This window comes from Halyomorpha halys, unplaced genomic scaffold, assembly GCF_000696795.3.
Source record: "Halyomorpha halys isolate HHAL.00 unplaced genomic scaffold, Hhal_1.1 Scaffold631.1, whole genome shotgun sequence".
Lineage (NCBI taxonomy): Eukaryota > Metazoa > Arthropoda > Insecta > Hemiptera > Pentatomidae > Halyomorpha > Halyomorpha halys.
The window spans coordinates 168,582-193,069 of NW_027109839.1; the positions used below are offsets into that span (position 1 = coordinate 168,582).

The 24,488-nt window shown below is 27.9% G+C and overlaps 2 protein-coding genes across 3 annotated transcripts in view; both read left to right on the plus strand.

Moving 5' to 3' along the window:
- Positions 1-8,395, plus strand: part of Zip99C (Zinc transporter Zip99C) — a 97,929-nt gene extending 89,534 nt beyond the window's left edge. For both annotated transcript variants that reach the window (XM_014427333.2, XM_067048008.1), the window contains exons 3-6: positions 87-244; positions 3,051-3,179; positions 4,362-4,509; positions 5,918-8,395. In XM_014427333.2, the coding sequence (XP_014282819.1) occupies positions 87-244; positions 3,051-3,179; positions 4,362-4,509; positions 5,918-6,096 (614 nt within the window). In that variant the 3' untranslated portion in view covers positions 6,097-8,395. The remainder of the gene's footprint in view (positions 1-86; positions 245-3,050; positions 3,180-4,361; positions 4,510-5,917) is intronic.
- Positions 8,396-12,266: 3,871 nt separating this feature from the next.
- Positions 12,267-17,596, plus strand: Cypl (peptidyl-prolyl cis-trans isomerase-like 1 Cypl). The gene is made up of 5 exons (XM_014427334.3): positions 12,267-12,434; positions 13,022-13,155; positions 13,303-13,392; positions 15,357-15,464; positions 17,172-17,596. The coding sequence occupies exons 1-5, from the start codon at positions 12,355-12,357 to the stop codon at positions 17,285-17,287; spliced, it is 528 nt and encodes a 175-aa protein (XP_014282820.1). The 5' UTR covers positions 12,267-12,354; the 3' UTR covers positions 17,288-17,596.
- Positions 17,597-24,488: the final 6,892 nt, after the last annotated feature.

Here is a 24,488-nt window from a genome sequence, read left to right on the forward strand (position 1 = left end):
ACAAATATTTTGTTTAAATTTTTTAAAAAATTTATTTTTTATCGATAAATATTTTGTAAAATAATATATCTATTTTTTTTTTCCAGCAAACCACTTGCATCCACCACTGTTCTCTGGTCTGTGGGTTCTGACGGGCTTGTTGGTGTTCATAATTGTGGAAAAATTGTTTCAAAAAGAACGACCATCAGAGGTGGAAGAGCCAACGAACAACAATGAGCCAAAAGGCAAAAGTTCGCCAAAAGAGGTATAATAATTGATAATTATGAATAATATTTAATAATTTTATGTCTATAGATGAATTTATACTATATTTATTTGAGGTAATTTCTTCCAGTCTTCTAATACTTAACAAAAAATAAAGATTTCATTGTTTTTCATCGACTTTTGTGAGTAATTCCCTATAAAAGAATGATTGACAAAATGATGATCTAACCTACGTAGGTCCCCAGGTTTTGTGTATAAGTTTTTGGTGAACAATGATTACAAACTTAAAAAGTATTTGAGTAATATGAAATATAAAATAAATATGATGGAAAAAATGTATTTACAGTAAAGACTAGTAATTGCAATAATATATATATTAGAGAAACCTATAAGAAACTGGATATGGGAATTAAACAACATAAAAACAACTGTAAGAATAAGAAAAACAAAAATAGTACAGATTTGGCCCATTGCGGCATAATAAATAACCATAAATTTGATTTTGAAAATTCAAAAATTGTATTCAATGAAAGAAACAAAGAATAAAAAAAAAATAAGATAGTAAAAGAAGCAAAAAAAAAAAAAAAACTAAATAAAGTTATAAATTTCAAGATTACAGCTGTGAATTTAAAGAGGTACTATGGGGATATTATAAATAAAGTAAACGTAAAATGAAATAAGAAACTAAAATCTAAAATATGTACTCTACACTGAAATAGTGAATTCCATTCAGATAAAAATTTTAATAATTACTCAGAAAAAAGTAAAATAATAAAATAGAACTAGGGCTGATAAATATGTGGTAGGCTTAAGACAATAGAAAACAGAATAAGGATTGGGGACAAAGTTCAATTCCTTTGAATGCAATGTCACAAAGACAGTTAAATTGTTAGTTGGTTTCCTTTTATTTAAAAAATAGTTTTTAAAAAAGTGACAAAATAATAATAATGTGTATGAATATTTAAATTGATATAATTTTAATTTAGTATGTAATTATATTTATTTTTGCAATGTTAAAATTGACCCTGAAGATCAGTTTTTTTATATATAAAGAGAAGAGAAATAGAGGAGTTTATATAAAAAAAAGAAATTGTTAGAAAGTACTTACTACTGAAGATTTATATAATTAAATTAACTCTTTCTGTTATAGGATTGAAGTATTTATAATACAGATACATTTATTATTTTTTCAGTGCTGTTCATGAATTGGGTTTCAATTGCACTGTTAATTATGTCACCTAATTTCAATACTTAGGCATATCAATATATATTTTAAATAAAATATATTCATATAGCTAAGTCTGAATAACTTTCATAATAATTTAAAATATCATGTTATTTTTTCTTCACAACACTATTGTAAATTTTAAAATCATATACCCAATCAAAACTCATTGTACAATAAAATGTAGAAAACATAGGCTGTATGTGAAACCATTTAAACTGACAATATAGGACTTTTTATTATTTCTCTCGAAATTTGACCAAAATACTATGGCTGATTCTGTGGTCCCAATAATAAATCTATATTTACAAGTTTTTTTTTTTTTTAGGTTAATTTAGTGAAGCTAATGGTAACTTCCCTTAACGCCTAACTTCTACAGACTAATGTCCCAAAGATCACAGAGTTAAAATCATAGTTGATAGTTATTATCAATCACACTGCATCACGGAAATATTCTACTAAATCTCTTCAATTACGAGTATTAATGAATAAATTCCCTATTCAAAGTGGCGCTCCAGATTATTATTGACAATGTTAGGTTTCATTTCGAAAAGTATTAATCAGATTTTTATGTCAATTGTTTCTTTCTATTTTATCAGGTTAAAAACACTTCAAACTGCCTCTTTTAATTTTAAACTCGTTTAAATTTTTCAATGTAAGAAGGATAATTTGATTTTGTATTTCTGTTTGGACTGAGTGATTATTGAATAAGAGAGTTTGATCAACAAACTTTATGCTCTAATATTAGTGTAATTTAAAACAAATAATAAAAATTAAATGTCTTTTCAAAAAGTGACTATGATTTACAAACAAGTAGTGTGTTATTATGTAACAAGCTTTTATTTTACATTCGATTCAAGTATCTACATGATATGTTATCATTTAATATTACTCTTTAGTAACTTGATTGATTAACAGTTTGTATTAAAAAAATTTTGAATAGATTTTCAAATGAAATATCTTTCCGGTTTTTATTAAATGGATATTTTAAAATTATAATATATGAATCTCCAAAGATTTAAAATCAATACCAATCATTTCGTAATTTTCACAATCAAATTAATCTTAATTTTTCTTTCGATATCATAATACTGGATTAAAATGGTATCATACAATGTATGATGTATTGAGTATCCCGAGATAATCCAAACTAGCTTTAATTATTGGTTATAAATTAAAACATATTCGAAAAGTTAATATTTTTTTCTTTTTTCTGCATGATGATGTCATGTAATATGGAGTTGGATAAGTTAGTTGGAAGATTAAGATTTTGCTTAATATTTTGACAAAAAATTTAAATTTTTGTTTTCTATTTGGACTTGTCTGTGCTCTAAACCTTTGGTACTAATAGAACTATGAAATCCTAGGCTTTTGTTTAAGCTAGAACATTTGTTTTTCTCGTAATCCATCCAAAATTTGTTCAGTTGCAATTATTTTTGTTTACTTGATTGAGTTTACTTCTTAATCTGGTGAATATTTTCCTTTCTTGTCTATAAAAGTTGTCTATTCCATATCTTTTGATGGCTATATGGTTCAAATTATGATTAAAAAGAACTTTTTGCTCCTGATTTATCAATTTATAGTAGTATTTATCATTGATTATCTTTTTTTTGTTATACAGATCGGAGGATACCTGAACTTAATGGCAAATGTGATAGATAACTTCACTCATGGGCTTGCCGTAGGAGGTTCCTTTCTACTCTCTCTCAGGATTGGCCTGCTTACCACTGCAGCTATTCTTATACACGAAGTAAGTTTATCAATAATCGTTTTATTATTTATTACCATTATTTTTTGATTCAGCTAAATAAAATAATTTTTGCTCTGGGTATAAATACTTAGTTTGAATTACGTATTAGTTGTCTCCTAATAATCATATAAAAACATTATTTAAAAGCTACATTTGTTTAGAAAATAAAATCTGTAGTGTTACAACCCATGAAGGGGGTCAGTGGTACAATATTTTGTATAGAAGTAAGTACCGTTTTACGAACAACCATTATGTAAGGAAGTGATTTGTCCATGATCATGCTCATTCGCCAGATTTTTCCCCAATTAAGGATACCCACTTCATAGAGGCTGGATGAGCTCTTGAACTCACAGAAAATAAAATCTTTAGAAAAACTAAATATTATCTCCAATCTATGTCTTCCTCTGACTGTCTCAATTTATAGATAAAAACATTTATGAATACTAAAATTTAACAAATATTATGACTATATTTTTGACATTGGAATTGTTTTTTATATTTTTATTGATTTTTCTCTTATTTTATTCTGTATTCTTCAGGAATTTTAGATGAATCCTTTAATATTATAGTTTCTTTTATCGAATCGTCATACAATGTTTGTACGATTGTTCCCATTTTCAGCCTAAAAACATTTATACATCATTTTTTTTTTAAATACACATTTAGCTTACAATTTCATCAATTAAGAATTTTATTTCCCAAAATTTCTCATTTTGTATGTGAGAGACTTATAAATTATTTTTAATTCAATTAAAATATTTTTGCTAAATATTGTCGTCTCCATTGAAGAATTGGCTAAATTAGTAATTGAAAGAGTTAAAATTGAAACAAAGTCAATATTTGATGGTAACAAATGGTAAATATTTCAATTAATTTTTAATTAAATAAGATAAGAATTTTTCCTTTTCCCACTTGTAAAACAAGAAATGCTGAAAAAATATTTATAAGAATTTAACTACTAATTAAGGTAATGAGATTTAACACTTAAATGAAAAAGGTTTAATGTGCATAACAGCCATAGACATTGTTGTATAATGAGTAAATAAAGTGCATTATAATATATAATTCCTGAAGAATAAAGAATGCAATTAGAAAGAAAGGAATTGTTTTTTCTGATATATTAAATTATTTTTTAATTTGTATCCTAAGCCATTATATTTTATTCATTGTTATTGTTTGTAGGTTCCACATGAAGTTGGAGATTTTGCTATTCTACTGAAGTCTGGTTTCTCTAGACTGGAAGCTGCAAAAGCCCAACTTATGACAGCCTCCTCCAGTTTGATTGGAGCCATGACAGCTGTAGCATTCTCTGGATCGAATGATCTCATAAGTATGAACTATGAGTATATGTAAAATAAATTACTTTTTAATAAAATTATGGTCCTAGGAATTAACTAAGACAACATGGAAAGACTCGCAAAAACTCTATTAAGAGCAGCAAAGGAAATCGGTTTGCAAGTTAATGATGATAAAACAAAATATATGATTGCAAGCCAAAAAATCTACTCTAACAACATGGTCTATGTAGACTGCAAATCGTTTCTGAAAGTAGACAGTTTCAAATTCCTCGGTTCCACAGTAAAATCAATAAATGATCAACGGACTGAGATAGACCAGTGTATAGCAAGTGCGAACAAAGCCTTCTTCTCTCTGCTAAGAATACTGAAATCCCCAAAAACCTCTACAAATCTGAAACTAAGGGTATACAATGCCATGGTACAGCAAGCTCTGACATACGGTTCCAAGACCCGGGCTCTAATAGGTACCCTAGGAAGCAGAATAGGGAGATTTGAATGGAAAGTCTTCTGTACAATTACAGGAGTGATCTGGGATCAGAGCCCTAACAAATGGAGGAGAAGAACTAACAGTAAACTGCTTCCAAAGACTGGTCATTCAATATCTCATGATCTGAAGGCAAGAAGGTTAAGATGGGCAGGATATGTGGTCTCGTAGCAATCTATCAGGACACCTCTGCACAACATTGAATGCCAGTGTTGTAAGAAAGAGACCACGTGGGAGGCCAAAAACCAGATGAATAGAGAGAATCGATAAAAATACGAAAGAGCTGCATGCAACAAACTGAAAAGCAGTAGCCCAAGATAGGCAGGCATGGAGAAGGCTGGTTCGGGCGGACTAATATCTACAAAGTCTGTAGAGCCAACTGAAAAAAAATAATTTCACTACAGTTGCACTAATATTACTGGTAAAAAACTATGAACTATCTGTGAAAGTGAGCAGTTAGTGTGTTATTATAAAGTTTATTTGTTAATTTGAATGTTTTTTAAAATATATCCAAAAATAGTATAGGTATAAATACAGTCAAAATTTCAATTATTGTACAATGAAATATTTTTTAATCTCATGCTGAAATAGTTAGCTTTCTTAATGTATTATAAAAAAAAAATTAATTTTGTAAAACTTAAAATTTTTTTTTTTATTGATTGATGTACTACATGAAATAATATTTTGATTCATTTTTAATAATGAATGTTTTTTAATCAATGATGATAAAAAAATTAAAACCTTTTCTACTCCAAAATTTGAGATTTTATATTGCAAGATGTTGAATCCAAGGTTTTGGCATTGAAGTTGTTATCCCAGGAAGATCCTCAAAATTTGCAATTTTACATTTTTGTATGATTCTGAAACAGTTTTTTATTGGTTATTATTTACTCATACAATGAATAATTAATTCAAATAGTAAGGCATTTTGAAAATTTTTTCATCTTATTTTTCAGAACAAAAAACTTCCTGGATCCTTCCTTTCACCGCAGGTGGTTTTCTCCACATCGCCCTCGTTTCTGTTTTGCCGGAACTGATAGAAGAGACCTCACCGAGGGAATCGTTAAAACAACTGCTGTCCCTACTGTTAGGAATATCTGTGATGGCAGCTCTTACGATGATCGTTGAAGAATAGCCTTAATGATACACTCATGTTATTGTATAGTCAGCCTATTATCCCCTCCAGGGAGCATGTGATGCTCTTATATGTACAGATATATTTTAGTTTGAGGTATAGCTCAGCTTCTTTTACTCTGAAGTCTTATTAGTTAAGAGATTTGTTTTGTTTTTTATTTTATTTTTTTCTGACTATTGGTTTTCAGTTTTATACAAAAATAGGAATTTTACATAACTCATGTGGTAGTATCTGTCTGTGAAAGCTCTGTTATTTTGTTGATGATAAATATATTTGCAGTCCGTTGGCCATTTGATATTATTCTATAATACATGTTCTTTATTATTATTTTATTTCTATTCAAGGTTTGCGCACTTGAGAATTTTCCTGTTGTAGAATTAACCTAAATTCTAAGCTATTCCAGTATGCTTTAACAATATTGTGATCTATTTACATTAGTTATTATTAGTTAGTCTACCTTGCTGTTTTTTTTTGTTTTCTTATTTGATTACATAATGTGTTTGATGGTTTGATTTAAAAGTATATTGTTTTTTTTTTCAAATAACAGGATTAGAATCAGAAATAAGTATATTCCAATCTTGATGGCCCTACCAACATGATACTAACAAGTTGGTGTATTATTATCTAATGTTCCAAACTACTTAGAACTTAGAGCTACTTTAAATATTGTGAAATTAAGGCCATAATAATGCAAAGTTAAACTTATTTTCTTAATAGTAATTTATAAAGAAAACATAATATCCATTCATTATAAGGGTTGTTTAACAATAATAGCCAAAATACAGTGACAGGAAAACAACACCTTCTCTTTCGCTACCCCTGCTCTGATCGGTCAAAGTGTTCTTACACGAGACATCGTGAGCTTGTCAGATTAACAAAAATCAGACTGTCAAGATTGTTCTATATTGTTATACAATATTATATTGTTTGAAAACAGTGTTTACTATGAATTAATATCATTATTTAATTTTTAATATAATTAGTATTATTCAGTGATAAATAATCTAATAAATTTGTTATTTTGTTATCCCTTCAGCTATAATCCTTCAGCATTGATTCAAACATCGTTATACTTATTAAAAAAGAATAATAGTAAGATTAAGATTATTGGGCATTACGTGTATAATAAATTTATTATCTTCCTATCTTACTATTAACTTCTTTTTTTGCATTACTTGCACTTGCACCAGAGGATGATAATAGAATGATAGCAAAAATTTATATTGTTGCTAAAAATATATAAACATTGTTGTTATTGTAACAATTGATTTTTATTTGTTTCTGAACATATTTTTAATAATGTTAAAAATATCAAATCTGTTTAACATTTTTACGAGCAATGACTTATCTCTCAATAGGTATTTTGCTTATATTATGAACACCCCATTTATGTTATGTTTTTACATTAAAATTGTTCCACCACATTTATACATTTAAACAGATTGTGATTCTGTGTGATAGATGTCGTCCAAACATTTCTAATGTACACAAAGACATTATAAACAAAGTTTATTTATTTTTTAAGTATTATCAAAATAATACCTAAACTAAAATTGGAGAAGAAAATTAGAACAAATTTTAATTAAATTATGTTTAAAAACTATTTTAAGTATAATGGTAGTTTCTATTCGCTGGTGGGTAAAATTATTGTGTTTGTTGATTTTTATTTTGTGTCTTGTGGTCTTGTTAATATTGTTTTCAGTTTGAATTTTTCTAAGTTGTTTGTTTTTATAGTCATGATTGATTCACTTCACAAAATATGGCTTATTAAATGATAAAGATTTAATATTATTTTTCTAGCTTTATAACAAATTCTTATTGCAGTTTGTGTGTTTTTTTATTAATTGGGTTATTTTCAGTTTGGTATAGTAATTGGTTTCATTTATAAAGAATATGTGAATCAGTTTACCTCTTGTCAGATAGAACACCTCTTGTCCGTCTTAGTTAGAAGTAATTTAATTTATTTATTGTTATTTACAACTGTATAAAATAATATACAACAAGTAAATTTGCTATTAGATATAAAATAACATGATACAAACATTTGGAGAATCTGGCCATTGATAGAAATCCAATTATTTAGAAGTAGGATGGAAATGATAAATGATGGTAGTACTTGTTTAGTAGTTTAAGAAAAGTATGGTTAATAACTTTGTTTTTATTATTATTTAAAATGTAAGCAAATAATTTTACAGTAGTTAAAATTTGTTCTTTGTGTTACAACTTAACCTGGTATCAACAATGATAAGTTATAAAAATGCAGATAAATGCCCCAAAACGTAAATCTGTTAAAGAAATGTCTTAATTTTGAAAAATTAAGATGGTATTAAGTGTAATACTAATTTCCATCATTTTCAGTGGACAAAGTTTGGTCGTTTATTGCTTCACTGGTTAAGTAATTTTTTGTAACCTGTCCAAAATATATATTGAATATCAAATACTTTTTTTTAATTTTTCGACATACACAATGGGGTGTGTACTAAATAAAAATCACAGCAGTGGTTTCAGATATCTGTTTGCATTAGCTAGTTTTTTGGGCATGATAGAAAACGAAAGTTGTTTGAGAGGCAAGTATTTAACTGTAAATTTCTACCACTAACTGATAAAACTTAGGAAAGTGATAATAAAGCACTGAAAATTTGATGAATGTTGAAGGATTATGAGACCTGTAAATTATTTATTAGTTTTGAGTTTATTATTAATTACCAAAGATAGTTTAAATAAGCAGAAAGTGAACCAAAACTAACTATTTTCTGAAATTATTAAAAACAACATTGTAATTCTAAAAAAAATTTAAATGACACCATTTATAGTTATTGTTTTTATTGATCAAATCACGTTTCAGTTGCCTAATGTAATCTAAAAATGTATCAACTTAGTTTAATCTCATTATGATTTACCTGTCGCAGTACTTCGCCAATTTTTTTTTTTCTCATTGTATTATTATTAATGCTTCTGTTATTTAATAAGATATTGAAGTAAAAGAAAACATATTGTTATTTAGTCATTAAATATTCATGTGTGTTAGTAACTCATGAAATGGGAAGTAGTGGGAGTTGTAAATGTGAAGTCAGAATTATATTTTATATAAAATCAAAACAATGATTAGATTTAGGCTGTATGTGATAAAATGTATTGTGAAGATAACTATTTTATTTTTTTTTTAGTTATAGCCTAGCGTTATCTGTATATTATTAGCAACTATATTTTTGAAATGTTTAAAAGTCATAAATTTATGAAATTTATTTTTCATATTGAATAACACCATAGGCATAGTAGATAGTGTGCATATTTTTTACTTTTTCAATGTATACCTTTATTTTCTGAATAATGTCTGAAGCCATTTTGTAAGTCGGAATGAGGAAGATTGTATAAAAAGAAATGGAGAATGGAGTATGTACATAAATAAACTCTTTGTTATAACAATATATAATATGTTGATGTTATGTATATATTTTAGAATATATTATTACAGTGATAATAAATCATATTTCAGTAAAAATGTTTTATTATTTCCCCATATTTTAAGTATATCAGGAACTAAGAGTAACTTAAAGTATATTTATTATCAGTGAAAATTTATTTGATTGTTTTGTTGTTCATTTGATTCAATACCTTTATTTACTGCAGTTGGCCCAAGAAGAGAAAAAATAGACAGTTATACGATAGATTACTGACCTTGGATAGCTAGTGGTCTGAGGACAGTAACTGAATTAAACCTTTTCAAGCCAGATTTAAATTCCATCCAAACCAAACTGGGTGCTGCTGTCCTCACATGATAATTCACCTTCTATGTATTACTATCCAACAAGACAGTCCTAAATTGATAATTTAGATTTGTTCCAGAATTTCAAGATTGTCTACCTGCAAATTAAATAAAATTCTTCTATTATCTGGAAGTATTAATAAAAAAATATGCCAGAGCTCTTTAACATTCTGATAACCATCTCACTGATGATTATATCTGTATTAAATGAAATCCTTATATTATCTCATAGGATTAATAAAGAATGTCACAGGGCCTTTTACAAAATCACTCCCCAAATTCCTTAAACAATAGGATTTGGCTTAATTGATGAGTTTTTCAGAAAAAATTGTATTATATGATATGAAGATAATTTTAGATGAATTTAATGGATTAGTGATGAATTAAAAATCAATGAAGTGTTTTTTAGTCTGGCATTCATTACTTCTTGTAGACTATATGTGTGGAAAGATATTATTGACTGGTAGTAAGTTTTATAAATTACACTGAGAATTTCCTCAGGCAATATTTATTTTTAAAAATCGCTTACAATATGCAGAAAAAAGGTGGACATAAAGTGAGGATTCTAGATTAAAAAAAAATAATAATAAGATGAAACTTGGAAGTATTTCTTATTGAATGTTTAAGGGTTAATCATTTCCTCCTGAATATGGAAAGTGTCCAGTATCCATTCAGAATGGCTCATGTGGTTATTTTGGTTATCTTCATGCATAAGTTTATTATTCACCATTAAAAAATCATGAGCGATTAAACCCATCCCCTTTTTTGATGTTTTAAAATTAATTTATTAACTACAAACAATTTGTGTAGTAATGTATTTAAGAACTATGTATATACAAAAATGATTATTATTTTTTAAAATGTTCTTATTTTACATTTCATTAATAGTGAATGGTAAAACAATAATTCAGTCAGTCCTATACTAACTTAATCTTCATTCTTCACTAAACTGCAATAAATTTAGTTGTATTTCTTTTAAAGTCTTTTCTTATAAACTACATATCTTTATCTTCACTTAAGAAGTTCTTAAACAATCAATATAGTTGGGCCAATATCCAATTTGGTCAATAAATTGATTATCTGTTTATAACTATAACAATGACAGTAATACAACTAGAAGAAATAAAAACTTTTGCTTTTTAATGGAATTATTTCAATATAATTGAAGGAATGTCAATAGAATTGTACGTCTAAGGAGTATATTGAGCAATATCACATAGTTAATGTACGTCTGAACATAAAACAGTTAATATATCTGAAAAACAGTAAATAGAAATATACCTGTACTACCTCATAACAGTTTAGTAGGAAATTGAAATATTATTAATAATCAATAATATATAATAATAATATATAATAATAATAATAATATTATAAAAAATTAAAGAATAATTAGTAGGTAGTTTTAGGGAAATTGTTATTTATGGGCCAACTCTTATGAGTGTAGTTAATTTCTGCACTAAAACAAAAAGGTAATATTATTATTTAAAACATTTTTGTTTTATTATTTTTTAAAATATGAATGCCATGGGATATCAACTGGTTGGTAGTAAAAAAATATACAGTATTGGGTTAGTAAAATGAAAAAGTCCTCATTTAAGAGTAATAAGAGAAAATAATTTGAAAAAATAACATCAACTGAAGAAAAATGTTTCAGAGAATCAAATTTCTTCATTTCTAAAAATAAGGGAATAGAATTATCTGGTTGTTTGGACTTTGTGATATGATTTCCCGGTTTTTTAACATAATTTAATTTATACATATAGTTGATATTTTAAACATTTAAAGTTTAATAGAAAAAAAACTTGGGAACAGAATGCCGAGCCAGGTATGTCTTTGGAGAAAGTAAGATTGTAACCCATATAGCATTGACACCAGTAAGGGGCCTTTTCAATAATGTTAACAATGTTGATGATGTCAACCCATTTAGACTTATGGAAATTTATGCTTTAAATCCAGTAGGATTCTTCAGAATCTACTGAAAAATAAATTGTTTGGAACCAACTTATATCTAATAAGTTATCACAGTTTCGAAATAGTAATTCTGAATATTGGATATTATTTTAATAATATTATATTCATGGAGTACATTTATAGATTTAAAAAAATAATGATTGCTTTTTTTAAATACCTTAAAATAATATATTAATTTCAGGAACAAATAAAAAATCTCATTTTTTAGCAGCAACGGTCAAAAAATGGCCATAATTTAAAATTAAAGAGTTCAACACTTGTATGATGAGGTTTGAACAGTATTCGAAACAATATAATGGCAATAATGAACACCACTGATGGTGTTTAAGTTAAAATAAAAAAAAAACTTATACTAAGTTAGATTACTTATATCATGTTAGAATTATTAGAGAAAATGCTCTTTGGTTCGATATTATGGCCTTATCAGTAACCGCCACATTAACTTCCTTGATAGCGGCAAATTCGTGTTTTTAAAGTTATCTGCTTGACAATTCTAGTATTAGTAAAATACTTTTAATATGTCTTTAGCAATTAGTGCTTCAGCATCTGGTATTCCAGATAAACTCTGGCAACCAAAGTATACCGTCCTCGAAACCACGTGAGTTTTTTTTTGTACTTTAAACACTGAATTACTGATGAGTATTCAAAATTAACTTCGTTTTACTATATCTTCTCTTTGTGTTGTTAGTACAAACCAGCTCTGAAGCTCTGAGAATTCGCACTTCAATTTCAATTGGCTGGGATATGTCATGTTATTTACATTAATTCATTGAAATTGGTTTAAGCTTTCCTGAGCATATTTTCTTTCCTACCCTCTCTTAACATTAAATACAAGCATACCAGATGGGGGAATGAAAAATCAATGGTTGAGTTTGACCTAATAGATATATGTTTAGTAATTTGTGGTTGAACTGAAAAATAGTTTTAGAGCTCATGATTGATCCTCTGAAGTGTGGACCATGATTCTGATTATTATTAATATGTAATTTCTTTTTTTTATTTTAACTCCAAAAAGTGATATTTTGTTTGATTCAGGCATATCATCACTCATTTGACTCCATTTATTAACTAATCTTTAATTTTTTAAACTTAAATCTATGTGGATTGCTTTTTAAATGCTATTCTAACATCTCTGATTTCTATTATAATCACTTTTTATGCATTCATTGTGTGTGTTTATTCCAGAATGGGAGAAATTAGCATAGAACTATATTGGAAACATGCTCCTTCGACTTGTAGGAACTTTGCTGAACTTGCCAGGAGAGGTTACTATAATGGAACCAAGTTTCACAGAATTATTAGAGATTTCATGATTCAAGGTAATCTTTTTAGCTTCTTTAATATTTTTCTGTTAATCAAAAATGCTTTACTTGTGCATTTGGGACTTTAATTAATGTTATATTAAAATTTATTTTTTTATGTATCAGCTAGTTTAATTGTTGAGCTAATGCTTGATTTCTCTTCAGGTGGAGACCCTACTGGGACTGGAAAGGGGGGTGCATCTATTTATGGCCGAACATTCCCAGATGAAATACACGAAGATTTGAAACACACAGGTCTGTGTAATCATAAGAGAAATACAGTGGAATATTTATATCACAGAACCTATATGGCAAATGATTTTTTGTATTTTATGGAAGTACCCATTGATCAGGGATAAATTTCAAGTATATATGGTTGTGATAATACTCTTATACTATACTCATACCTTAAAAATTTCATTTTCATGTAAGGTTTTTCAATTTATGGAACGATCTACTAAATTGAGATTTTACAAATTAAGTCTTAAAAAATCAATTGTTGTCTTTGTTTTTGAAATTTTGAAGAACACCTTATTAAATTGGTGTATTGTAATATACATTGGGAAGTGCAGTAGCACTGGGGTAAGGCACGATGTTACTAACTCCAAGGCTCCGAGTTCGAATTTGGCTGGGCAGAAAATTGTTTTCTGTTACGTTGTAGCTAAGAGTCAATTCATGTGGATTCTGGAGCTCTCCTGGGGTCCACCCAACCTCCTAAATTGGGTACCCTTTATTGGGTAAAAATCTGGCGGTTGAGCGTGATTAAATTATTATTACCTTTTTATATATGTTGGCTAGAGGTGGGTAAAACTACTCTTTTGAGGTGTATCAATTTGAACCATTTAGTAGTTATGAACTGCTTCTTTAATTTTTCCCTTTAAATTACTTAATACTCTCTATTAGCGAAAAGGGATCTTTCATTTTGTGCTTGATTAAAAAATTAAATCAAGTGTTAAGCTGTTAATCATCAATTTCAGTTACCTAATACATGGTTTTCATATCGATGAAATTTGCCCTAAAACTTTATAATTATACATTTTACTCCAAATTATGAATTTTATAAATTTAATAAAGAACTTACGTTAATAGAATCTATTACAATAGAAAATTGTTATGCTCAAACAAAAGTATAAATTTAACAATGAATTCAAATCAGCATTCTTTATCTTGTCTTAGGCTGCTCATTCTCAAATCAAGTTATCTGGCTTAACTAAATATTCTATGATTCCGCTTTAATCAAATCTATAAAAGTGTTATTTTCTTTCTACTATTTAGGTCACTAGTCTAAGGCTAATGTAGTAAATTTTAATCTTATGCAATAGATAAATTTGAATGGGATTCATGGCCCCCCCCCCCACTCATATGTCTTTTTCAATAAGACTGGGTTCAGAAAAGTTGGACTCTTAAGTGATTTAAAAAATATTATTTCTAGAATTTAAAATATATATATATTTGTTTTTTATTCATTATTAATCAGCATAACTTACGTTGAACATCCAAACTATATTTTTTTATTTGTCTCTGTAAATACATATATACATTTCATTAGGTCTCCATTGGTTTTTATTTCTGTTATATTAAAGTGAGATGGGGGAAAAGTACAGTACAGAAAGAGTATGAGCCCTTAGGGAATAATTCATCTCTTTAAATAAATAAATACATTTCATCAGGGTTTTGGACGAAAAATTCAATATAAAATTGAACGTTCACAAAGATGATATTAAAAAAATCTTTGTGAATAAAAATACACCTTTTCTTCTCATTTCTGTTCTTCAAATAAATTTGTAAGTTGACCACTCTTTGCTGGTAGCAGTTGGAAAAATTTTTTCTGTCGTCATAATTTAGTTGATAATAGTTCTAAAGTATTTATTTCTTGTCTGTTATTTGTTTCCAGGTTATTCAGATTCAAATCAGAATAATTACAATAAATCTACTGTTACAACTAATGATTAATGAACATTTAGTTAGCTACATAATTTGTGTAACTACCAATATGTATATATAATGTATAATTTTCAAAGTATATAGTAAGTTATATATAAAAATAATTGACCATTACTGAATATGAAGACGATAGTCAGGAATGCAGACAAAAAGATTTTTTATTACTCTCTTGACCATTTCCTTCATATAAATTTATTTGTTGAAACATTTTTTTTTATGAAGTATTTAAAATAATTAAAACCTTATACCGTCTTGTTAAGAATTTTGATTTACAGGTGCTGGTGTGATTTCAATGGCTAATTCTGGACCAGACACGAATGGATCTCAGTTCTTTATTACTCTCGCTCCTACTCAGTGGTTGGATGGAAAACATGCAATATTTGGTGAGTAAAATAACATTATATTCTTATAATATAATGGAGTGAGGGGGTCTGTTCTAAGGATAGTTTTAATATATCGAAAAAATATAAAATATATGATTTATTTATCTATTCCTCCTTGTTTTAGTAAAAAACATGAGAAACAGATTATAGCAAATAATTACTTTACAAACTTTATTAAATAAAGTGACAAGAGAGATTATAATAACCTATATTTTTTAAGGTTATTAATATATCCAAAATGGGAGTGGATAGCTCATTGGTAATGCACTACTAACTCCAAGGATATGAGTTTAAATCTGGCTGTGGCAGATAATTATTTTCTGTTATATTCCTGTAGCTGCTGAGTTAGCCTTGTGGGTTCAGGAGCCTCTGGGGTCCACCCAGTTTCATAAAGTGGATATCTTAATTGGGTAAAAATCTAGCGGTTGAGCGTGATTCTGACTAATTCACCTACTTGCACAGCCGTTGGTCTAGAAACAGTACTTCCTTGCAAAGTACTGCACCCTTCATGGGCTGTAGTGGTACAGATTTAATTTTTTTTAAATAATCCTCAAAATACAACATGAGCTTTAAAATGCTGTCTTATTTCTATCAGCCATTTTCATGTAAAATGATTAAAAAAACAATAAATTTCTATGTCTTGTATTTCATATTTTCACAATTTTTTTTCTACCATAAAAAAAAATTACCAAATTTCTCACCATAGTTTCCTTAAGATTTTTGTCCTATATTGCCCGTGAATTTTGGACATTTAATCTTTCTGTCATTGGTCCCCTCTGACTAGAGATTTTCAGATATAGAAAGGGATTCAATAGTACTCAAATTTATGCTAAGGTTAATTAAAGTTATTATTGACCTCTTGTTTAAATGTGTTTTCTGTATCTTCAATATGACTTTCTGATTATTTGGCAAACAATCCTTCATTTTGGAAATCTATTTTGATAAATATTTCAGCCATCAATAGGAAGATGGTTCTCTGGTCTCGTCAAAGATGGTTTGTTTACCATGAAGAAGTCTGTATACCTAAGTACAGATCTAAGAGCTGAATTATAGACAGAATATAACATCCTTAGCGATGTTTTGTTGACTGTTCCAGGAATTTGTTAACTATGATAAATTTTACTTTTTATAACACTGAATTTTAATTTTGCCATGACTTGCTCAACTGCTTTTCTCCTGTTTTTTCTGGCAATAGCGTCTCTGATGGAAATCCCGCTTAGCCATCTGTGATATAGCTATATCTCCTCCTTCCTCGGGACATATTCTATATTCTGTATGACTATAACGAAGGTTCCACATTGTCTCATTCAGAATGTTGTGGGTTTGATTCACTCCCAGGTCTGACAATTTTTACTTTGTGTTCCTTAAATTTGTATTTAAAAGTATACCTGGTTAGTCTTAAGATGGGAGCTTTATCCTCTGTCTTGAACCATTCAATTTTTTTAAAGACAAAGATAAAAAATTATTAATTTAAACTTTTTAAATATTAATTTTGTTGAAGTATGATTCTGATGTTGATCATTAAACCAGCTCAATTAATTATCTCCATTCTTGTTATTATCTATAATGTGTTGAATTGATTATACTTTTCACTTTTCACACAACCTAAAGTATCTTATATTTTAACTTTCATTTTAAAGTTATCTGAATTTATGACTTTTTTTTTATTTCTAAAGGTATTAATTCTATTTTCATTTCCTTTTGTAGGGAGAGTGTATTCTGGAATGAACACTGTGAAAAGGATTGGACTTGTCGAAACTGACAAAGGTGACCGACCTGTTGATGATGTGAAAATAGTTCGTGCCTACATTAAAATGAATTGAAATTTCATAAATACTCGTGTTTTTACTTATATATTTTAAAATAATTACTACAAATTGATTAAGTTTTGTATTTGAATGCATTACTTGAGAATGACTCAACTATAAAAACACTTGAACTATAAATATTTTATGTGTAAAAAGATGAAAATGATGAATTCATGTTCTTATGTGTACCATAAAAAAAATACTTTAAATGAATTTATTAATTTATATGTACAAATATCTCTAAACAATAATTATTCTTAAGAGATAGTGAGTAAACATTTTTTATTTATTTTTGTACAATTTTTATTATTTAACCTGTGTTTATTGATTTGATGTAAATATAATTTTTGAGCTTCTGTTTAAATACATATTATTCTGTGTGTTTTATTTCCTGATGGTTCCTCTTTTAATTCTAAATATTTGTTAGTAAAAAGAAATATATATGATTGAATTTAATGATAGATGTATTTGGATTTTATCTTATTTTTTTTCCACGAACCAGCCAGTAAGGACTACGAGAATATCATTTTCGATTCATCCTCACACCTTCTGCCTTCCTTCTACTCCAATACCCTTTCATCCACCTGGTCTGTTCCTCCCGCTCTCCTCTCCCTTGTCTCTCCTTTCTCACAAGTTCCCCAACCTCTTACAGTCGATTCCCAAAATGCTCTCTATCCAAGCAGCCTTCATCCTTTATTTTTAGTCTACCCAGTTCCTCTTTCACTTGTTTTACAAACCCCCCTATACTTTTGTAGCTGCAGACTTTGTTAAAAATTTTCTCATTTAGTCTCTCATTTTTCAATTTGACCATATGCCCATAAAATCTCAGTCTCCTGGTCCTGATGACTGTTTCCAGGTCTTCCAAATTCCTATATATTTCCTCATTGGATTTTTTCCTATACCCCTCTTACCTTATTTTATTGTTTGCATATTTTTTATTACCGTAGGTAACTTGTTTTGTTTTAACTGGTTTGTTTCATGTTATTTTATAATGGAAGTTTCCTATTTTACTCATTACTAATATGGTTTGATATATTTATATACCATATACACTAATATGGTGATGAAATATTTGTTTTTGTTGTTGAATATTATATTTGTAAATATTAAAAGGCTACTGTGATTTAAAATTTTCTAACAATTGTGATTGAGTTTTTCCCAACTTATTGAGGTTCTGGGGAGTATTCCTTGAAACAAGCTCTTTTCCTACATTTGGAAAGCGTTTATAAGTAATTTTGAGTATACTAACCTCTTGAATAATGTTTTACCACTCTTTTTGCTGTTACGATCTTAAACTTTCAGTTTTTAAAATTATTTGGGAAAGGGAGATAATGATCCCTCTTTCTCCCTGTTACAAAGTACCTGAATGTAAGGACTACAGGACCCAGTGATGAATTGTAGCACTGATTGATGATGAATTAGTTGTTACTCTATAACAGTAATGAAAAGGGTTTTTTAAAAATAGTTACCAACTTTTAACATAACATCTCAATTTATTTTTTTGTACATGATCTGAATATATGGTAATTTAAAGACGTGATGAAAAAGCAATCTGGAGTGCCAATTAGTCATAGAACATGATATACACCGAGTAGTTAAGAGGAAAAAGATTATTACAAGCCTGGTTGAATGTATGTAGCAACGTTTAAAGGTGACATTTTGGAAGGTTCTAATTATAATTTACTCTTTATCTTATCGTGGTTCTAACAAAAGCATATTTATGGGAAATGCCTTGGGTATTATTGTTAAAGGCAACTTACAAGCATGCTGGAGTGTATGTAGCTACCTTAAGATTTTGACTCAGGTTCATGAACTGGAACCATGTTCTATGGAATTCATCATTAGATAAATAAATAAATGCCATGCTAGAAAATGTAGTTTCTGATTTATCTGTTGGGTTAAGTTACTGGTCGTTTCTGGGGTGAGAAGACCCTTTTTGGGCACACCTAGTATCTATTAAGTTGGCCCTTATTCTTCATTTAATATGAGAAAAACTGGAAATGGGGCATATGACCCTAAAAAAACATTAATTTGAATTATTAAGAATGAATACTCATTAGAATGCTTCCTAGTTAAGTACTTAGACCCAGATCCCTTCATGAATTTTAGTGGTATGTGTTTTTTTTTTTTTATTCATATCAATTCTTGACAGACTGATTAAAATGAATATCTAATTAGAAATTGGAGAAACTGCAGTTTATGTTCCTTTCACTTAGTAAAATGAGTAATGGGTGATTAAGTAAGATATTAAAAAACTAAAATATTTTTAATATCTGGATCATTTATATTATAGAAATATTTTATTAAAATAACCTTTTTTTTTTTGGCTCATGGGTGTACTACAACAATTACAGATATGGTGATTTATTAAAAGGATATGTAATGAAAAAATAATTATTTCAAATGAATACTAGCCCATAAAAAAAATAACAAGAAAAAATTATGGAATCAAAATATTATTTAACATATTAGTGTTTTCCTTTATTTTTAGAGTTGAAATTAGATTTCGTTTATGTATTTACAAAGTATGTATACACAATTTTCCCAAATATCTATTTGAATAATTTAAACCTTTGTTTAGATATATGTGTGAATAAATTGTTATAGTTAATATTATAAAATAGAAAATATATTTCTATATACTCGATAAAGATAATTATAATATTATAAAATAGAATATTTTGTGCTGCTTAGGTGGTAGTGCTGGGAGAAGTGTCCGCTCTTTTTGTTCTAGAACCATAGTCTTGGGAATATTCGAGTAGAATTAAAGCCTAATTTAGTAACACTTAAAACTATCTTTAAAGTCCAGTGTTTTAATTTTTTTCTAAAGTATCTTCGCGATTGGTGTGTTGTCCATGTTCTAAATCCGGTTTTAAAATATTTTAAATACGTTATATCAGTGCCGTACTTTTTTAATATTCCAAATTTTCGTTAGCCCTTTCCATTAGTTCTACCCACCGCTGTTCAAACTCAGGTTAGATTTATCTTATTTTCTTTCTATTATTTGTATTTAAAAGGAAATAATTTTGTTTTCCTATTCTTAAATTAACTTCTTTAATACCTATTTGATGAAGATTTTTAGTTTTTAGGAAATTTGTACTTATTTTATAATAATTATTAATTGTAAACTTTTTGTATCATTTCAGGTCATCTTTTTTAATTCTGGATTTCTCATGTTTTATAAAATTAAATTTTCTGTGTAATCTTATTGATTTTCACTATGTGCAGTTTATTTGTAACATGATGTTACAGGTTCCGGGTTCCAGTGCTCCGGTTCTAGTTAGTTCCAGTGAAGTGATTCTAAACAGTTCCTGTGATTTGTTTCTAATCAGTTCCAGTCACGTTACAGGTAATTGTATTCCGTTTCTTTTTATACTTTGCTTAATATGTAATTTACTTTAATTCAATATTTTACTGTAATATTACGAAAAATTTGTTTAAATGTTTAAAAGTTAATAAAGAATAAAGGTTTTGAAAAAAAAACTTCATTTGCACATATATCCAAAATCATACATTTTATGAAAGATACAGAACTATACCATTAAAATGAGGGTAGCTAGTTCCTTTGGCATGTCTCAACTTTTTCTTTCTCTAGTTGAGTTGTTCAATTCATTTTTCTGTATTTCTTAGTAATTCATTCAATATTAACTTTCTTCCATTCTTTATATTTTTTTTATATATATATATATAAGCAATTTAATTAATGTTTTTTGTTTTGTTTTTTTATGTAAAGTAGAACTACAGTCTATGTTAATTTGAAGTGAATCTATCCTACTCACTTCAAATTACCATGGATTGTAGCCCTATCCCTATTTATGCATCTCTTGATATGCACTTTCTTTGGCTTATATTATTTTTTTAATATAATTATTGAACAAACTTGTACTCCTACAACCTATAAAGGGTCCAGGGTTCAGTACTTTGTAATGAAGTACTGTTTCTTGAACAGCGGTTGTGCTAGGAGATGATTGTTCATAATAATTTTTTTCCTCAATTAGGGGTACAGACATTATAGGGACTAGGTCTGTCCCACGTGAGTTCCTGAACCTACAGGGTTGACTTATGACTACAGTAACAAAATAAATAATCATCTTGTAAATAATCACTCAATTTGAACCCGGGTCCAGGTAATCAGTAGGTAATTAACTTTCCAATAGAAATGGAGAGGAAGTCTATGCTGTACTATGCACAAGCAGGAAATTTTTTTAGGTATACTTTTTAGGATTTAAAATTTAAATTTAGTACTAGATTAATCTAATTCTATTAGTTCATATAAAAATTAAATTTTATACTACGTCTGGATAAGGGTATTGCTACTCCTCATTTCCAAAGTTAAACATCTCATTCACTGGTTGTCATATCCAATGACCTATTTGAATAAAGATATGCAGATTAAAAACAAAAATCCTTTGCAAGTATGTTATGTTATAATTTAGTGAGCATTGTATTTTAATGTGTAATATTCAACTTAAGCCACATCTAACATGTCAGTATTATATCCTCATATCAAATATTAATCTTAAAGATTTTATGGTTGTAAAACAAACCAGTGGGTCAGTGGAACCAGTTTATTGCCTATAAAATAAATTTTTAAAATTCTCTCAACACTCTCTCCCATCATAAGAATATGTAGTATCTGAGATGAAATGGATTAAATCATCAACAGGAGTTTGATATTTACATATTACTTCTCAAGTAGTAATTTAGTAAATCATAGCAACGTCTTACCCAATTCATAATTTACCCACTTACTGTGATTACCCACTGATTTACCCACTTAGCTAGCCTGTTCCCTATATAATTATAATTTTATAATAAAAATTATTATTTAATTGTTGCTATTAATACCATTATAAATCTAAGACTTGATAATTTATATTACTTTATCTTTCAGTTCAGTACAAATTTTCTTCCCCTTCTCCTCCTTTCAAAGATAAGCTTATTGAGGACTGATGTACCCAAATATAAATATTTTTCTTTTAATATTTACATATCTAGTCATGGTTGGGCTTTATTGTACCCGTTGCTGATGCAATGTTCCACTTCTTCCTCCCTCCCATAGAGATACCTATCTATATTTCAGATACAACTGAAGTATGAAAGTTAAAAAACAATATTTGTTTTTAATTAAAGTTAAATGCGAATAGTTAATATTATTTTAAGGCATTTGGCTGGAAAAATAGTGAACATGAGATAATACTTTTGGAAAATATGTATATATAGTTGATGTTTTATTTATTTTTGGTATTAGGTATAATGGCTATATAGATTATATATATTTATTTTTTATTGTTATATTTTATGGACTTTTCGCCTATAATAATGTTTTTCCTTATTATATTCTATATGTAAATATCTATATATGTTCTTCATTTATTAAATCCAGTGTTGTATTTAATTTAAATGTAGTAAATGAATCTCTACTTGGATTACAAATTACATTTGTATGGAGGAGGGTCAGGGTGCGGTTAAAAATAACTGAAATAGTAAAAAAACTATTTATTATTTCACCTCACTATGCAGGGCTTCATCAGTACTAAAAAAAAATCCAAGCAATGAAAAATATGTTACAGAGTAAGAGAATAAGATAACACAAAATAAAAGTAAACTAAGGTGGGGATTAAAAAATGTAAAAATATATGAAAAATCACATAAAAACGAACACTATTCCTATCACAAAATTTTCATGTCTCTAGGGCCCTTCTGTGCTCCATAATAAGACTGAGTATCTTGAACCAAAAATTGTTTATCCTTATTTCTTAAATTTTTTATAAGCACTGTTAATTAGAAAAAGTTCTCAGTCTTATCACAGGAATGTTTAGATCATGATCCAATCCTTAGTACACAGTATTTAATTGCAGTGAATTCTTGAGAAATTGTTTTTTTTTTATTTTTGCATAAAGACATTCCAATTTCTCAAGCCGACAGTTTTATTTATCTTGGATCAGAGATAAACTTCAGAAAAGTTATCTTAGAAATGAGGAGGAGGTTAATAGTAGCCAGCATGTTATAGTCTCATCAGTGGTGATATTCAGCGGATTAGCAAAGGTTCAGCCAGACCCTTTGTAAAATTTTTTAAAGCTTTCTGAATCTTGTTTAACACACTTAACATTTCTCAATTTTTTTTAGTATATTAAAATGTACGTATTATACTCTGTAACACTACTAAACTAGAACCTTTGACCATAACTGCTCCATAAACTGCTCGGAACAATTTTCTGTTAGTGTACCCTTGGTTAAATATTTCAAATATCACTACTGACTATAGTAAATTTTTGTTATCAGCAAATGAATTTAAAAAAAAAGACAAAGATCAATAAATTCAAAAGGATGGGGTGTTCTCTTACATATTTGTGGTGTTTGGCATTTACAAAAAAAAATGGTGGAAAAAAACTGGATGTATTTGAGGGATCAGTTCTAAGAAGATTTTATGGTTTTATTTAAAAGGAGATCATGGAGATATATGGATTGTATCCCAATATGAACATTGTAAAGTTTAAAAAGTTCTAATGATGAAGAGTGGAGAAAGAATAATTCAGATTGTAAAACAGTGTGGCTACTGAAATGAAGATGGTCCTCAAGGTTACTAGGAATAGAAGAGTTGTGGCTTTGGGTCTATAAAACTGCAGGGATCTCTAATAGTGAACATAGTTTCAGATGAGTAATTTTCTTTAATTAATTAAAAATGTGTTATTCTCAAAATTTACTGGACCTGATGATTAATAAAATAATTAAATTCAATTAAGTGATTAAATAAGATGTTTTGAATGGAGTAAAATTATTTTATAATTCATTGATATCAAGGAAAACTGTTCCTTATGTTTGAGGAATAAGACTGTTACAAACTTGTTTAAAAAGTGCTCAAAAGTCTATTTATTTTTATTTTACTTAGACTTTATATTAGGTAGGGATGGGTATGTTTGTAACAAATTTAATTCTCAGAACGATTGGTTTTTTATATTATTATTTTTTGATTCATACCATATAAAGTTAGTGATATTTTAATTCCTCTTGTTTCACTCCAACAAAATTTACAGTATTATTAAATTTTTCCTTTTTAATAATTACCTGAACTTTTTACAAAATTTTCTAGTTATTTTTGGTATATTTTAATTTTTGTCATTTTATTATACCGACTTATTATGAAATTGTTCTTGTTTGGTTGTATATTTTACCAGAATATTTCCTAGTCTTGAGATTTGATTTTTTACTCTAA

Excerpts from the sequence above, each read along its gene's own strand:
- Cypl (XM_014427334.3), top strand. The coding sequence starts at position 12,355 with ATGTCTTTAGCAATTAGTGCTTCAGCATCTGGTATTCCAGATAAACTC. Across the intron at positions 12,435-13,021 it reads TATACCGTCCTCGAAACCAC|AATGGGAGAAATTAGCATAG; the intron begins GTGAGTTTTTTT and ends TGTTTATTCCAG. Across the intron at positions 13,156-13,302 it reads TAGAGATTTCATGATTCAAG|GTGGAGACCCTACTGGGACT; the intron begins GTAATCTTTTTA and ends ATTTCTCTTCAG.